We start from the raw sequence: 15142 nt of genomic DNA, 5'->3' as shown, positions 1-15142 counted from the left end.
TGACTTAAAATATATTAATTACATATAATTAATTAGATAAGTTTTTCATTCTCAGAATGTAAGTATATAAATGATGATTGATTTATAAATATATTTGAATAATTACCATCTTGCAAAAATAATTAATTTTTATACTTACTAATTTATCTGAGTAAAACAGGTTTACATTCATTTAAAGTGTTTGATAAATTATACTAAATTAGTAATGATTTTTTAGGTTGTGTAAGTTGTATAATAACTTTTTATAAATCAAAACAAGAGTATATGTATATTTTTTTATGCTTAATCATTTTTATTGTAATTTATTGATTTAATAATTATTTGCGTTCACATCTTTCAATATAAATACCAAAAATGCACAATTTATTATGATGCTTTTTTTAGTATATAATTATTACAGTAAATTGAAAAATAATTTTTCAAAAATATAGTGTTTAAATATAATATTACATCTATTTATATTATCATTAATCGCCAATGGTTTATCTAAAATGAAAAGAAAAAAAAAATTATTAAAATCAAGAGCATCATGGTTGAATAATCCCAAAATTATTTGTCAGTGTAATAAATATATTATGAATTTCGATTCATTCCAGAAGTAAAGAGGACTGTTGGTTTTCCTCGTTTTTTCTTTTTAGTTTTTCGTGATCCAAATTCAGTATTCCCAACTGTAGTTTCGAGCATTTCTGATTGTTTTAATGCTTGTGCCAGAACATCGCCTAAACTTTGGTTCTGAATTGTCATATCAGTATAATCATCCTCATTTGAAACAACAACTTTTCGTTGTAAATTTTCTATTTCTAAATTTTTTAACGATCCTTGAGTATCAATAGATGGCCAAGTGCTGGAAGAAGTAATTTTGCAACCTTCACTTCGTAGCATCTGTGCAAATGAAGGACCTGGTTCACATTGTATTGCCTCAGTAGAAAACTGTTGCATTAAAGTTGAATCATCCTCAAATGAATTGTGAATTGGGCTGCTAGCAACACTTGACGTTGCTATGGATTCTGATGGTGATGGAATACTTATGCTGAAAAACAAAAATAAAATATCAATATCACAATAAAATTTTAAATGATAATATAAACAAATAAAAATTATATTTATACCTTGAAGACTGTGATTCTGGATGCCATTCTGGAAAATGTTTATGAGAACCAATATGAACATTTGGGGTTGGATATCGTCCCATTCGTTTGTTCTCTTCAGCTGTTATTTTTTTTTCACGTTTTTTCTCATCACGTTCACGGCGATTGCGTCGACTTTTTCTGACCTCAAGTTGATCACTAAAGATATTAAGTACTTCAGATGAAATTATTGGTGTTTTCAATTCAATTTCCACAACATCAAAAGGACATGTTAGCGGCAGATGACATAGATACCGCATTCGTTTACGTAAATCTTCAGTAAAGCTTCCGGATTCTCTTTCAACGAGTTTACCTTCAATAAAATGAGGACAATGCTCTAGATTGCCATATTGTAACTCCAACATTTTAACATTCATTGCATGAAGATATACATGCTGACCATCTTCAGCTGTAAATATGTGATTTTTAATATTGAAAATAAACGATTTTTTTTTCATATTGTTTTGTTAAAAATTAAATTAAATACCTTGATAAAAGTAAAAGAATTTTGACAAGTTTTGACTACTTTGAGAATGATTTGAAACTTGATCTATATCTTTAGTGTTTTCGAAAGCGATAGTATCTTCAATGAGATGTTCTTTTTCTTGATTTTCACTAATTTCCTTCAAATCAATAATTTCTTTTTTTTCAATGTCAATAACTTTTTCTACGTCAGTTACATTTTTTTCTTTATGACCTTGGAACAACTAAAAAAAATTTTTTTATTAAAATAATTTTATTAAAATGAAAAGTTTTAACTAATTTACCTGTTTTAAAACATTTTCTTCTCTTAAAGCAAGTTCATTAAGTGCTTGTTCAATGAAACAGCTTTCAGATGAATGTGGATCATCCATTAATTCGATTTCAAGTTGCAACTTATCTAATTTTATTATTTCCAAAATATCTTGATAATCAGCAAGCAATAATTTAGAATAAATTTGATTTGATGAATGTTGTGAGACCGACAAAAATGTCTCTGGATCTGAAGTTTCATTTTCACCAACTGGTATTGCAAGTAAAGAACCACGTTTGCGACGCATTAAACGCAGTTTTATAGTATCACCGATATTCATAGAATTTTGAGTAACTTGAACAACGCTTTTAAGATCTAATTTGTGTATAGATTCATCGCAAATTGGACACTTGCGCCAAGATTTGTCGGATAGGGAGAGATAATGAAGAATACATGGCCAACAATAAACATGACCACAACGTGTCATTCTTCCTGCTGTTGGGAAGCCTAGACAAATGGGGCAGGAGAGATTTTCCGATGTTTGTACTTTCTAGAAGAAAAAAGAATTCATCTATTATTATGATAATAATGTATTTGTTTTTTAGTTTATGAATTCACACTTTAACTAAGTGTAAACATAAAAATTTTATTGATTGATCAAAATTTTTTTAATCAATAAAAATATTTAAATGGCAATGAAGTTAGTAGACATCTAACAATAGTTGGATTTAAAAAAAAAAAATAAATAAATATTAAAAAAAATATTTTGAAAAATTGCACGTATAGTTTATCAAATTTTCTACATGTATATTTTTTTAGAAATATTTTTTTTTTTTTCATTATTTATCTATTAAAACAATTATTTAAACTTCAAGTGTCTACTTACTTTACTGTCATAATATTTAATCAACTTTTTTTAAAATAAATTTTGTTTTTATATTTACTCTAAATGGTACTTTTTAAATGAAATGTAAATATTTTATTTCTTTAATTATAAAAAAAATTTCTTACGATTTGTTCTATCAACTCCCAATTCACTAAAGTGTCTGGATCAATAAGATGAATCGAATAATTCCCATCGCGGTTCACCACAAATTGACAGCTATAAATAAAAATTTATTTTACACCATTATAAAATAAATTAAAAACAATAATTTAATATAATTCAAAGAAAATGTATGTAAATTGAAAAATAATTAGTAAATGGAAAATAAAATGACACCATAAATGTAGAATTATTTAAAACATCTATATCAGTAATTAAAAAAGTTTTTCATATGACATTTTCACGGAAATCAACATTTGTAAACTAAGATGGAAACTTAAATTATATAATCATTTATGACAGTGAAATCAGTAAGCAACTACCAAGTTTATTATTATTTTTAAATAATAACCAAACTTAGTATTATTGTATAATTTTTTTTTTAATACACACCAAACATATGATTCGTTTACAAGAAAAACAAGTTGTTCAATATTATTTCAATTTTAATAAATATTTTTTTTATATAAAAATAAATAAATAATGACTGTCTATCGACTGATATATTTATAACGCGTATTACAAATCATAGTAATAACTTACTTTGCTTGAAGATATAATTCTTTATTATATTTATGTCGTTGAACAGGTGGTAACCAACGATTACTATTATTATAATTCTTCGACGATCTTCCATAGCTACTGCGATTTTCACGTGGTTCATAGTGAAAGTTTAACAGATGATTCAAATTCTGTTTTTTACTTCCTGGGGTCATAACCGAGCCTACCTCGGCTATTTCATTATAATCTACCTGTAATAGTCCAAAATTTATTAAATATTTTAAAAAATACGTATACTATATATGTTTATTAAATGAAGTACAATCGTAATATTTTAAGAACCTTGGTATTCTCCTTTGGACTGCCATAATATTGTCCTTTAGGTTTTGGTCTCTTATCAAAACTTCTTGTCTTTTGCACACTTGACTTTCTAGGTTGTTCATTTTTAGAGTAACCATTTGCTCCAGTTGATTCTCGTTTTTTTGAGGTCTTTGGGAAGACTTTACCATTGGCGACATCTACAAAATAATAAACAAATGAATATTATTATTACACAATCACCATCATTGTGATTGTGATAATGATGTACGAAATATTTATAAATAATAAAAATATAAGTAATACCCAAACATTATGTTGTAATATATACCTTGACTTTTTTTAGAATCAGTAGCAGTGCCCTTGTTGCCAGAGGGCGGCGTGTTGTATCTTGACTTTTTGTCCATAGTAAAATTTGACCTTGAGGTCAATTAAATACGTAGTAGAATTACAAAGAGAGATAAGCTCTTCTCCAAAGGGAGAAACAATTATTTGCTGCAAACCCTTCATTTTTTCAATAAGCCATGTTCGATTACGGAGTTACGAATTATCACGACCTTCGTCGAAGTAATATTCAATAAACAGCGGATATGCTGATACAAAAAATAAACTTTAAAATATTTAAAAACACAACGGATATGATCCGCTTTGAATGATAGTCTTTTCACCTCCTCTTGATTATTATTTGTTACACTTTGTCGCCGATAACGACGATTTCACGTCGAAACGAGGATCCCGTCGCTGTGATGGCGACGGATTTTTTACTCACTCCCCTCACTTCTAGGAACCAGGGATTAGCGATAGTGACAAAAATATCGATAGTCTACTATCGATATTTATTTTAAATAATAATCGATAGTTTAATTTTTTCAAGGTAAAATTATCGATATATCGATTGCGAATAATGGCGCGGAAATTTTAAATATTTTTTATACGTGTATATCTTAATATGTGTTTGTTTCAAGAAACAGAGTTTAATAAATGATATAGCTGGGAAAAATTTTATTAATAAAATTCAAGATTTATTTCAGACAAGGCATTTATCAAACTATTTTTATAGGTGCATTAGATAGCTTAATAGTTAATAGATCATTAGTTGTTTAATTTAATAAGTTTATTTGTATTATCGCATCTTATGAAGTTATTGATCCAAGTGGAGTACATCATTTTAAAATTAAGTAAAAATAAATAAATATTCATTTTCATTTGTTATACTTTCCCTGCTTGAGAAATCCGATAGATTCGTTCTTACAATCTCTATGGGAGTTTATAAGAATTTATTGGATTCTATGAGATTTTCTAAACATTGTAAGAAGCTCCGGTAATTTTTCCGAAAATTTATAATTAATTATTTATTTTAGGGTCAATTATATTGAGATACTCTATTTTTTGTAAAAAAAAAAAAAAAAAAAAAAAAAAAAAAAAAAAAAAAAAAAAAAAAAAGTGAGAAACGAATATATGTTACGTCATTTGAGAAATTGAGGTCTAAACCTGGAGTAATAAATTTTTGTATGTTACGGAGGATTTTGAGGCCGACCCTAAATTCTTTACAACAGTTTATCCCTTAATCATATAAGATCGCCTGTATCTATAAAATTGAGGCCTAAACTGGAATAACTTTCTACACTGTTCTCAATCTCCAAAGTCTAACTTGTCCCTCAAATACTTCACGGAGTATTTTGAGGTCCGAATTGGAATTTGTTTTTTGACTCGGAATACGCGAGTTATCCACCCTCGTCCTTGGCTTGGATAGCCCTAGCGGATCCGAATTTACGGTATTCAGAAGAATTACCGTAAATTACAGTAAAATATGGTATTTTCCCACAGTTCGGCATTTACTGGTAAAATAAGTAATTTGCGGTAAAAAAAAATACGGCATTCAATGGCAAAATTGCGGCTGAGGGCGGTATTCATAGTCAGCTGGACTTACAGCTTAAGATCATCTTCCCCATGCTAAATAACATTGGTAAGGTGATCTTAAGCTGTAAGTTCTGACTACGAATACCGGTTTCAAGGACTTTTAACTCGTGAAGTAGAGATTAAATTATCCAAGACGACCCCCAAATTTCGATCTATACCAGGTATTTTATGTAGTGAACATCAATAATTGTTTGGCTATTTCATTGCTGATGTCCATGCCCAGTTTCTGATACTCTAGCGTAATATCATTCGATTGAAGCAAACTGGTAGTGGGAAGGATATAATAAATAAATTTAAAAGTAGACAACAAGACAACTGATAGAAGAGTCGCCACTGGCGACTCACAACGTGTGCGTAACGGTGATCCAATATACAAGCAACTACTTACCGCGACCGATTTACTGGTTACCCTGGTTACTGACTTCGTCTTACAGCATAAGTCAATAAACTTATCAAAAATTGTTTTTTTTCGACTGAAAAAATACATATATAATTATCATAAAATATATAATTTTGTTTTTTAATTCTAAATTATCTTAATTTTAAAAGTTAAATGGTCATAAAAAATATATTTTTTTAAATATGAATTATTTGACCATCTATCTCTCGTAGCAAAACAAAAGTGGCTTATTTTTTGTTTGTTAAATAAATTTAATTTTTTGTTTTTTTAGACAAGTTACTACTAACGGCTACTTTATTTAGTTGTAAAGTTTTATAGTTACACATTTGATACTTAATATAATAAATTTGAAATATTATATAGAGTAGAAAAGGTGGAAAAATATAATATAACTTTACAAATAATTTATCTGAGTCTTGAGAGATGTAGCAGCGTCATCTAGTGAATTTTAATAATTTTCACAACTTCATAAATTTATTATACCTATATATATGTATACAAAGTTTTCACATTCGAAATTAAAAATGTTTCTTACACTTTGTTTATTATTTCTGATAGCCTCTTCATTATCATTAGGTGAATGCAATTTAATTTAATTATATTTAATATAATGAACAGAATAAGTTTAACAAAAAATTTTCATTTTTTTATTACAGAGTCTTCAGATATTGTTATAACTATTTTAAGTCAACAAAGCGGTTATCATATTGCTCACGCTGAATTGTTAAAAAATGAAATTTTTAAAGACGCCGAAGCTTTAGATCAAGTATGTGAATTTACTACGATTTTTTAAATTATATTTTTTAAAACTTAATTATATTTTTATAGAAACCACCAGAAGTTATTTTAATTCATGAAGAACAAATAAATGGGTCTTGGACATTTTTTCCATTAGTTTTAAGACTTTCGTCGAGTTTTCCAGAAGCCAAATGGTTTTTTTTTTGTTTAGAAAATACTGCAATAAAATTACCGATTCTTTTAAATGTATTGTCTAACTTTAATGTTTCTGATGTAAGTAAAAACTATTGGAGGCCTTTTTAAATAATTTATTCAAATAATTGTTATTTATTTAGTGATTTACTTTTTCTATAGAATCACTGGATCAGTCATGTTTTGTATGATGAGGAACCTACGATAATCCATCATTTTGCTGATCATACAAAAAAATTTAAATATCCAAATATAGCTTCTGGTTTTGCCATGACTAATAGTCTTCTCCATAATCTTAATAATAGAATCCACACAGAAGGACTGCCTGATATAGATTTTACAATTGATGCAGCTTATGAATTTTCCACTTATATTTACAATAATGGTAAAGGCACTCGGTTGACTCATTCACCAGAATTCTGTATTTTCTTTATGGAAAATTGTGCTACTTATCCAAAAGGATTTCACTCTTGTGTCAGTTAATAAATGTTATTAATATTTATTTTTAACAATAAATAATAATTTACGCCAATTGTAGACCAATTCTGTATCGCAAGATGAAATCTATGTAGCAGTTAAAACGTATGATAAAAATCATAACGATAGAGTTCCTATTATACTGAAGACTTGGTTGAAACATGTGAGGAATTTCGGACTTTATAGTAATGTAGAAGGTAAATTGATCTATTATCCTTTAATTAATGTTCAACTTGTAAAAATTTATTCAATAATAGATAGAAGTCTTCCACATGTGATTGTGGTACCTGATACTAAAGAGGGGCATTGTGAAAAAACTTATGCTATTTTGAAGCACGCAAATAATTTATTAAAAAAAAAAGGATTCAATTGGTTGATAGTTACTGATGATGATACAATTTTAAGGTAATTAAATTTATTTATTATAATTATTGCTTTTAAATATATGAATTATTTTGTACACTAGCATTGCACGACTGTCGCGGCTTTTAAGCTGCTATAATCCAAAAGAACCTATTTCAATTGGGGAACGTTACGGTTATCGTGTTGTTAAAAATATTGGATATGATTACTTAACTAGTGGTGCAGGTTTAGCATTGTCATCACCTCTCGTTGAAAAAATAATAAATACTCGAAATTGTAAATGCCCAAAAGCATCTACACCTGATGATATGTTTCTTTTTGGCATTTGTTTAAATCGTATTGGTGGAAAAATGATACACTCACCTTTATTCCATCAGGTATGATAAAAAAAAATCTTTTTTAATTAATAAATATATCTTAAACTTTAGAGAATAATTAAATTCCAATGTAGAAAGCTAAGTGTAGACAGTTTGCAAACTGCAAAATTTTTGTTAATGATTCATAATTATTTTTTTAGGCACGACCTTTAGATTACGCGAAAAATTATCTTGCATCTCAAGAACCAGTGTCATTCCATAAATTTTGGATGATTAATCCTATTGAAGTATATGACCAGTGGTTTAGTGACATAGATAGTACATTAGAATCTACATGGAAACATACGGAATTGTGATTTTTATTTATTCATTTATTTTTAAACGTCCGACATTAAGTTAATAAATATTTTATACTAAATATAATCGATTGTTCCACTGTTTTCACTTTCCTATCACTAAAGAAAATCTTAAACAACTTAATTAATTTAATAAATAGGTAATTTCTTCTATTATTGCGTATAAGAAATAAAATAACTTTAATATTATTTTCATAGTTCAAAAAAAAATTTATATTTTTTCAGTTTACATGTAAAAATCTAACAATAAGTTTTATAGAAATATTTTTTTTTCCGATTTATATAAATGATAAATTTTAATCATTAAAAATGTAACATTGATTAGTAAAAAAATTTTTTAATTATAAGTGTGATTGCAATTTCCTGAATGGATAAGTATTATACAAATATGTTGTAATGAAATCAGGAAATTCGCGAGAACTAATTAAATCAAAAAATAAATCTGCTGCGGTTAAAAGTTTTTTTTTCATACCGTAATTTGTTTCAGACTTCATTAAGAGATCATCAAGAATTTCCTTAGCAAAATATTTAATCATTTTTTTAGTAACAAATATATTGTCATAATTCTCTAACTTTTCGGCGTGGCGTATCCATTGCCAGATTTGTGATCTTGATATTTCAGCAGTAGCTGAGTCCTCTACTGATCCTCGAAGTATGAAATGTCCTTTACCATTAAGCCAATTGTATATAAATAAAATAGAAACACAAATATTGTGTTTCAATCCTTCTATGGTTACACCACCTTTAGGAAAAGTCAATAAATCTTGTTCAGTTATTTCTTTTAGGCTACCAGGATAATTTATTTGATTCTTTATATTTAATTTATTACATTTTTTCCAAAGATTTTTGATTAAAGGAATTAGAGACATGTCATAGATTAAAAAACCATCGATTCCTTCTTGAATTTCCGTCAATTTAGACTCGAGCACGTTGTTAATAAAATGTTTATAATCTTCAGTTTCGATCTTTGGCAATAATTTTGCTACCATACCACCTGTTGCATGAATGCCTCTTTTATGACAAATTTTTATAACTAATTGTAAATATTTTTTTAGAAAACGTTGATTCATATTAACATATTTATTTCTATCAGGAAGAACAAAAAACTTATCATTTGCAAATTTAGAAATAATTGATGCAGCGTAATCCCATATACCACAGTTAAGACCAAGAGAATGATCTTTTAATTCATACAAAATTCTTTCCATTTCAAAACAAGCATTAATATTTTCAATAAGTACGCAAGCTTTAATCGACCCATAAGGAAGCCCAAGTTTTATTTCACTCCAAGAAAATATATCGTTCCAAAGTTTAGCTTCTTGGTAATTTTCAAGTTTTGAAAGATAAAAACACGGTCCGCTATTTGATTGTTGAAGTTTTCGGCCATTGTGAAAAATTAACAAACCATAATCAAACAGTGGACCAGGTATACATTTTCCATTTATACTACAATTATTTTCAATCATATTCCAAGCTCGAGGTCTTAACATTAAAATAGGTGTTTGAGAGATATCAGAAATCCCAGGTAAAAGATTATGGGTTGCTTTATAAACATTATGAAGACCGTATATTTGATTAAACCACGTAGGGCAATGACCATCATCAAAATCAACTTGAATCCCTTGAATATCAGTACACTTTAATGCAGCAGTAAAATGTTCCAAGTTACTTGGGCTTACATCACCTAAGTCCAAACGTCGATTACTTAATCTACCATTTACTGGTGCAACTTTCCAATCATTAGTATCTAATTTAAAAAATTTCAAAGTTTCTTGAGGATTATTTCGTTGTTGAAGCTTCCGCTGTAACCTACGATTATAAAGATCTTCAATATAATTTTCAAACTTGCCAACAAGATCTACTAAAAATTCTATAGCATCACAAGTTAATAATTCATTGAATTCTTGTTCTAATCCTTTTGGCCAAGTATTTATATAAAAATCTTTTATTTTGGAATTTGACTTTGTATTAGATTTTCCTTTTAAGAATAAATTATCAACTGTATTTTCAGCTTGAGAAATCAACGATAAAAACGGTGCGTCCATTGTTGTTTTAAATGCTCAACTGAATTAGTAGGCTTTACAAATTTAATTATACGCGAGGCTATATTTGCATATGTGTATACACTGTCACAGAAAATTTAATTAAACATTATTAAATCAAAATATGATTTAAGATTATTTCACAATACACTTTAATTTAATTTTAATTATATACATTTCATTCTTAATACCACGACTATAATAAAATTCAAAGGTCATTTAATCCTTATCTTCTTTCTGCTTTATATTATATTTTATCAATTTTTATATATTTATTCAATTTGTAACGATTAAAAAAAAATAAAAATTTTATATAAATACTTAGTGTACTTATAAATATAAAAATATAATTCAATAACATATATTATTTATTTTAGAAATTTATAATTAGTCTAAATAAAAAATACAAATTATAAAAGTTAAAAGTTAACATTCTCATCTATGAATATTTTGTTTATTGTAACCAATTTGAAATGTCATTTGCATTTTGTTTACTATTTGCAATTCTCGAACCAAATTGAAAAGCTCTTTTAGGAAAACTTGCAGTCTCATGTAATCCAATTTTAAATGCTAAAAGACGTAGTAGTAATTTATCACCTAGTCCGGGTGGCATTTTTTCAGTTGGATAACAACGTTCCCAAGGCTTGAGATTTTTAACATATTGTATCACATTTTCATCAAGATAAGGTAAACGTGATTGCCGTCCATGGTTAGAGATAACACGATCATCTCGACCTAAATTTCTTTCTGATATTCTAAACAATTCCATATTTAATTCTTCACTCAATGCTTTCCAACCATGACGACGAAGAGTAGTTCGATGTCTAGTATATCCTCCAAAAAGTTCGTCCGCGCCCATACCAAGAAGTAATATTCTGCATGACGATTCATATGGTTTACAACCAGATAATAAACCAACACCACGGCTGGCAAACCACACAGCACACCCTAAACTTTCATCCAATATTGTTTTAAGAGGATAAATTAAATGACAAATTATTTCTTTACAACAATCTTCTAATTCTTTACGTGAAACATTAATTTCTATAAAATTCCAAGTTCTAAGAGGAAAGAGTTTTTGCAATTCATTTAATGCTTGTCGACCGGTTTTTCTATCAGGTACATCAAATATTGAAATGACATTATTCGATTTATTATTTTTTGCTCCAATCGAATTAAATTTTTTTTCAAAAGCCACATTAATTAGATCAATACTTTCATTAGCAGGTACATATTCGTTTGCTATTGCAGCTAAAATAGTCGAATCTAATCCTCCAGAGAATAGTATACCAATTTTAGCATGACTACATTTTTTATTCACTTTATCTACTAAATATTTTTTTATACAATTTTTACAGTATTCGGGTTTCAATTTTATTCGTATTTCTATTGATTTTTTCAAAAGCTTCCAAAGTTTGACAACCCGGTCATAGATATCAGGATTTTGTAAAAGCTCTGACATTGTTTTTTGAATATTTGTAATGTCCGAAATATCCTGCAAGTGAGATAAATCTTCAGGAATCGGTTCTACAACATTTTCAATTAATTCTGAAGATAGAATTGATTCTTTAACTTTAATATTTAATGAAGAATTTAAATTGTTTAAAACTTTTAAGGAATATTGATTTAATTTATACCATGGATAACAAGATAATTCAAAATTAGAATTATTACAATCTACGACAAATATTCCGCATGCAGGTAATTCTATAATGTCATCTATATTATTGTTAGCTATAGAAGTTAGCATAACAAATTTATTTTCTACTATTTTTATTAACAGGCTATGACGTCCGATAAAATCTCTTCCAAAGTATAATAAATTAGTTGATTTTTGATAATATATTAAACTAAAAGGACCTTCAATTAAACTTATTGTTTCTAAAATATTTTTACTTAATTTTAAATGGTTTAGAAGAGTAAGTGTATCGCTATCATTTTCACTTTTCTGAAAAAAGAAAAAATAAATAAATAAACTTTAATATAACAAATGATAATATAATCAAATATTTGAATTATTGTACATACTAAAGGTCCAGAAAAAATATCTCCATTCCAAAGGAGAATGTTGCCTTCATCATCAACACATGGTTGAACTTGTGGTTCAGGACCTTGCATCCATAAAACACCAGCAGCAAATTTACCTGTCAATTGTTTATTCAATTCATGGCAATAAATATTTAAGCTGTCTGGTCCACGTTTTGATATATTGTCTTTTATTAAGCTCCACTAAAAATTAAAAATGTACATCATCATTTAAATTACTATAAAAAATAAACAATAATACCTTATCGTCATTTTGATTTGAATGATAAATATAACAGAATATCCCACACATCTTTATTATTAAAGAAATTTTTCAGTTAATAAGATTAATTGTTACTTTATAATCAAAACTATTCAAATATTCTTAATTTAAAAGTCATCGGTTCATAAATTGATATTAATATAAATAACAGAGATATTTTATGTAAATTATGAATGTTGGTTATGTTGACAAAGTTAAAATTTTAAAAAGTAGCGGGAAATTGTTGTTGTCACTTACAGAGGTCAGCACTTCGAGAAATCGAAACGATCGATTTTTTACTTAATCGATATTTGTTCGTTCATTTCAACATTTCAAATTTTACATTATTGCATATGGCGTCGTGTAACTGAATACAAAAACACAACAAATAGTAAACAGAAAAATTATAAATCATAATTATATAGTTTTTATTAAGTTTTCATTACCATAAAAATATTGATAATGACGACTCATAAATCAGGTACATAATTTTTATACAACAACCGATAAATATTAGTGAAAAGAATTATATTAATATGAATTATATTATTTTTTCAGTTCATCAGCCTATCCGGCTATCAGAATATATGAATGTTTCTAAAAGTTCTGATAAAAAATTACGTAAGTTATTAAATTAATACCTTTGAATAAATATTCACATCTTGTAAAATTACCATTCATTAATCTATTATAAATGTAGACAAGCCAAGGATGGAGCCTGTACGGATCAAAGATTTATTATTATCTTCCTCTAAAGCATGTTCATCAAGTGTTGGTAAGTTAATTATAAATGATATTATAATTTTTCATAGTCAAGTATTGTACAGGATTCATATTTTCTTTTATTAGATCGTCCATCAAGGAGAACAAAATTATTTGCTATTCCAAAAAAAACAGTTCGACGTGCTCTTTATGAAAAATCACCTTCTCCTGCAAAAAGTTCATCATCACAATCATCTATTGAAACTAAAAATTCAGTATCTATTTCTAAAATTAATACATCGAATAAAAAGAATACAAGAACATTGCCTCAAGCTAAGACAAGACAAAGTATGTTACCACAGCCAAATTTTATAGTTAAAAAGCATAAGCAAAAAGTTCTTGATGATAGTATACCAGCAATACCTACTGTTGTTGAAGAACGCTTGTCAGAAGTAATTAATTTATCGCCACCACAACTTCATGAAAGAGCAACTGTTATTAAAAGTATTTATTCAAAAAGTTCTACTATAGAAAAAAATAAAACTATAAATGATTGTGAGATTGTCAGAGTTGAGAATGATAATGATAATAATATTGAGAATAGATTAATTGATGATCTTGAAGCTTCAATCGTTGACAAGGAAAATATTCCACCTGATAATATTATTATTCAACCTTTAATGAATAATAGAAGTCCAAAATTAAATGATTTCAATGAAAAAAACAACTTGGATTCATTTGAAAATAATAGACTTGAAAAAATAGAACATGATTTACAAATAGTTAAAGATGATTTGCGAATAGTTAAAGAACAACAATCTTTATTGATTGAATTTGTACAAAAAATTTTTAAGACATTATCAATTACCTGTGATGAATCCCAAAAAAAAATGGACGAACCAACAAACATTTCTTACATACCTTCATCTCCACAAATTCCATTAATTACTGTTACTTCTACACTTTCTCAAATTAAAGAAAACAATAACAATAATGATGACAAGAATACATTAAATGAAAAAAAACGAAGAAAATCTTTAACAAGCACTGAAGAACGCCGACGGTCTGCTCGAATCGCTGCCAAATTAACACCGAGGAAAAGTGATAGTTTTATTTCACTTGAAAATGAATTGAATATTGTACATTCAACTTCGAAAACATCTTCAGCATCTGCAACACCAAAAAATGAACAATTTATTTTTAAATCAAAAAGTGCACGACCACTCCGTGAATATATGGCAATGAAAGCTAGTATGACATTTTTAGAGACCCCAGATGCTACTGGATTTCGACGTAATATAAATTTTGGAGATGACACACCTGCAAGAAATAAAAGTCTAAGGCGATCTATATCAAGCAAAATTTTTAATGAATTACAAGATTTATATAATGACTCTGAAGAAGCTGAAACTTCTACGGATCAATAAACTTCTTCTCTTTGCAACTTATTTTTGATAAAAAAACATAAATATCTCAGTGAAAATATTGTAGATCAATTATCAGGAATATATTATTTTTTAAAATTAATCATTTTGTACTAGTATAATTTAATATATAATTCAAAACATTTTTAAAAAAGTTTTTGATATAACGTATTATTTTTTTTTTTTGTTGGATTTTAATT

General features: G+C 27.3%; 5 protein-coding genes across 5 annotated transcripts; 2 read left to right on the top strand and 3 right to left on the bottom strand.

The window, feature by feature from the left end:
* Positions 1 to 310: 310 nt before the first annotated feature.
* On the bottom strand, positions 311 to 4504 carry LOC103573833 (RING finger protein 10). Its single transcript, XM_008553069.3, has 8 exons — positions 4056 to 4504; positions 3749 to 3924; positions 3449 to 3657; positions 2872 to 2962; positions 1895 to 2410; positions 1615 to 1834; positions 1110 to 1536; positions 311 to 1030 (listed from the first exon to the last, which is right to left on the bottom strand). The coding sequence occupies exons 1-8, from the start codon at positions 4129 to 4131 to the stop codon at positions 574 to 576; spliced, it is 2172 nt and encodes a 723-aa protein (XP_008551291.1). The 5' UTR covers positions 4132 to 4504; the 3' UTR covers positions 311 to 573.
* A 1494-nt stretch (positions 4505 to 5998) lies between these two features.
* On the top strand, positions 5999 to 8548 carry LOC103573834 (beta-1,3-glucosyltransferase). The gene is made up of 9 exons (XM_008553070.2): positions 5999 to 6083; positions 6316 to 6620; positions 6701 to 6810; positions 6873 to 7055; positions 7137 to 7448; positions 7513 to 7648; positions 7709 to 7856; positions 7918 to 8191; positions 8332 to 8548. The coding sequence occupies exons 2-9, from the start codon at positions 6536 to 6538 to the stop codon at positions 8485 to 8487; spliced, it is 1404 nt and encodes a 467-aa protein (XP_008551292.1). The 5' UTR covers positions 5999 to 6083; positions 6316 to 6535; the 3' UTR covers positions 8488 to 8548.
* A 276-nt stretch (positions 8549 to 8824) lies between these two features.
* On the bottom strand, positions 8825 to 10532 carry LOC103573835 (malate synthase-like). The gene is made up of 2 exons (XM_053739537.1): positions 8960 to 10532; positions 8825 to 8850 (listed from the first exon to the last, which is right to left on the bottom strand). Exons 1-2 carry the CDS (start codon positions 10530 to 10532, stop codon positions 8825 to 8827), a joined length of 1599 nt encoding a protein of 532 aa, XP_053595512.1.
* Positions 10533 to 10895: 363 nt separating this feature from the next.
* Positions 10896 to 13015, bottom strand: LOC103573836 (asparagine synthetase domain-containing protein CG17486). The gene is made up of 3 exons (XM_008553073.3): positions 12817 to 13015; positions 12558 to 12758; positions 10896 to 12477 (listed from the first exon to the last, which is right to left on the bottom strand). Exons 1-3 carry the CDS (start codon positions 12865 to 12867, stop codon positions 10984 to 10986), a joined length of 1746 nt encoding a protein of 581 aa, XP_008551295.1. The 5' UTR covers positions 12868 to 13015; the 3' UTR covers positions 10896 to 10983.
* Positions 13016 to 13168: 153 nt separating this feature from the next.
* LOC103573838 (putative uncharacterized protein DDB_G0267840) lies at positions 13169 to 15121 on the top strand. Its single transcript, XM_008553074.2, has 4 exons — positions 13169 to 13297; positions 13375 to 13437; positions 13517 to 13591; positions 13666 to 15121. The coding sequence occupies exons 1-4, from the start codon at positions 13279 to 13281 to the stop codon at positions 14943 to 14945; spliced, it is 1437 nt and encodes a 478-aa protein (XP_008551296.1). The 5' UTR covers positions 13169 to 13278; the 3' UTR covers positions 14946 to 15121.
* The last annotated feature ends 21 nt before the right edge of the window (positions 15122 to 15142 follow it).

This window comes from Microplitis demolitor, chromosome 5 (assembly GCF_026212275.2).
Source record: "Microplitis demolitor isolate Queensland-Clemson2020A chromosome 5, iyMicDemo2.1a, whole genome shotgun sequence".
In the NCBI taxonomy this organism is placed as follows: Eukaryota; Metazoa; Arthropoda; class Insecta; order Hymenoptera; family Braconidae; genus Microplitis; species Microplitis demolitor.
This window is presented reverse-complemented; position numbering and strand designations above follow the sequence as displayed.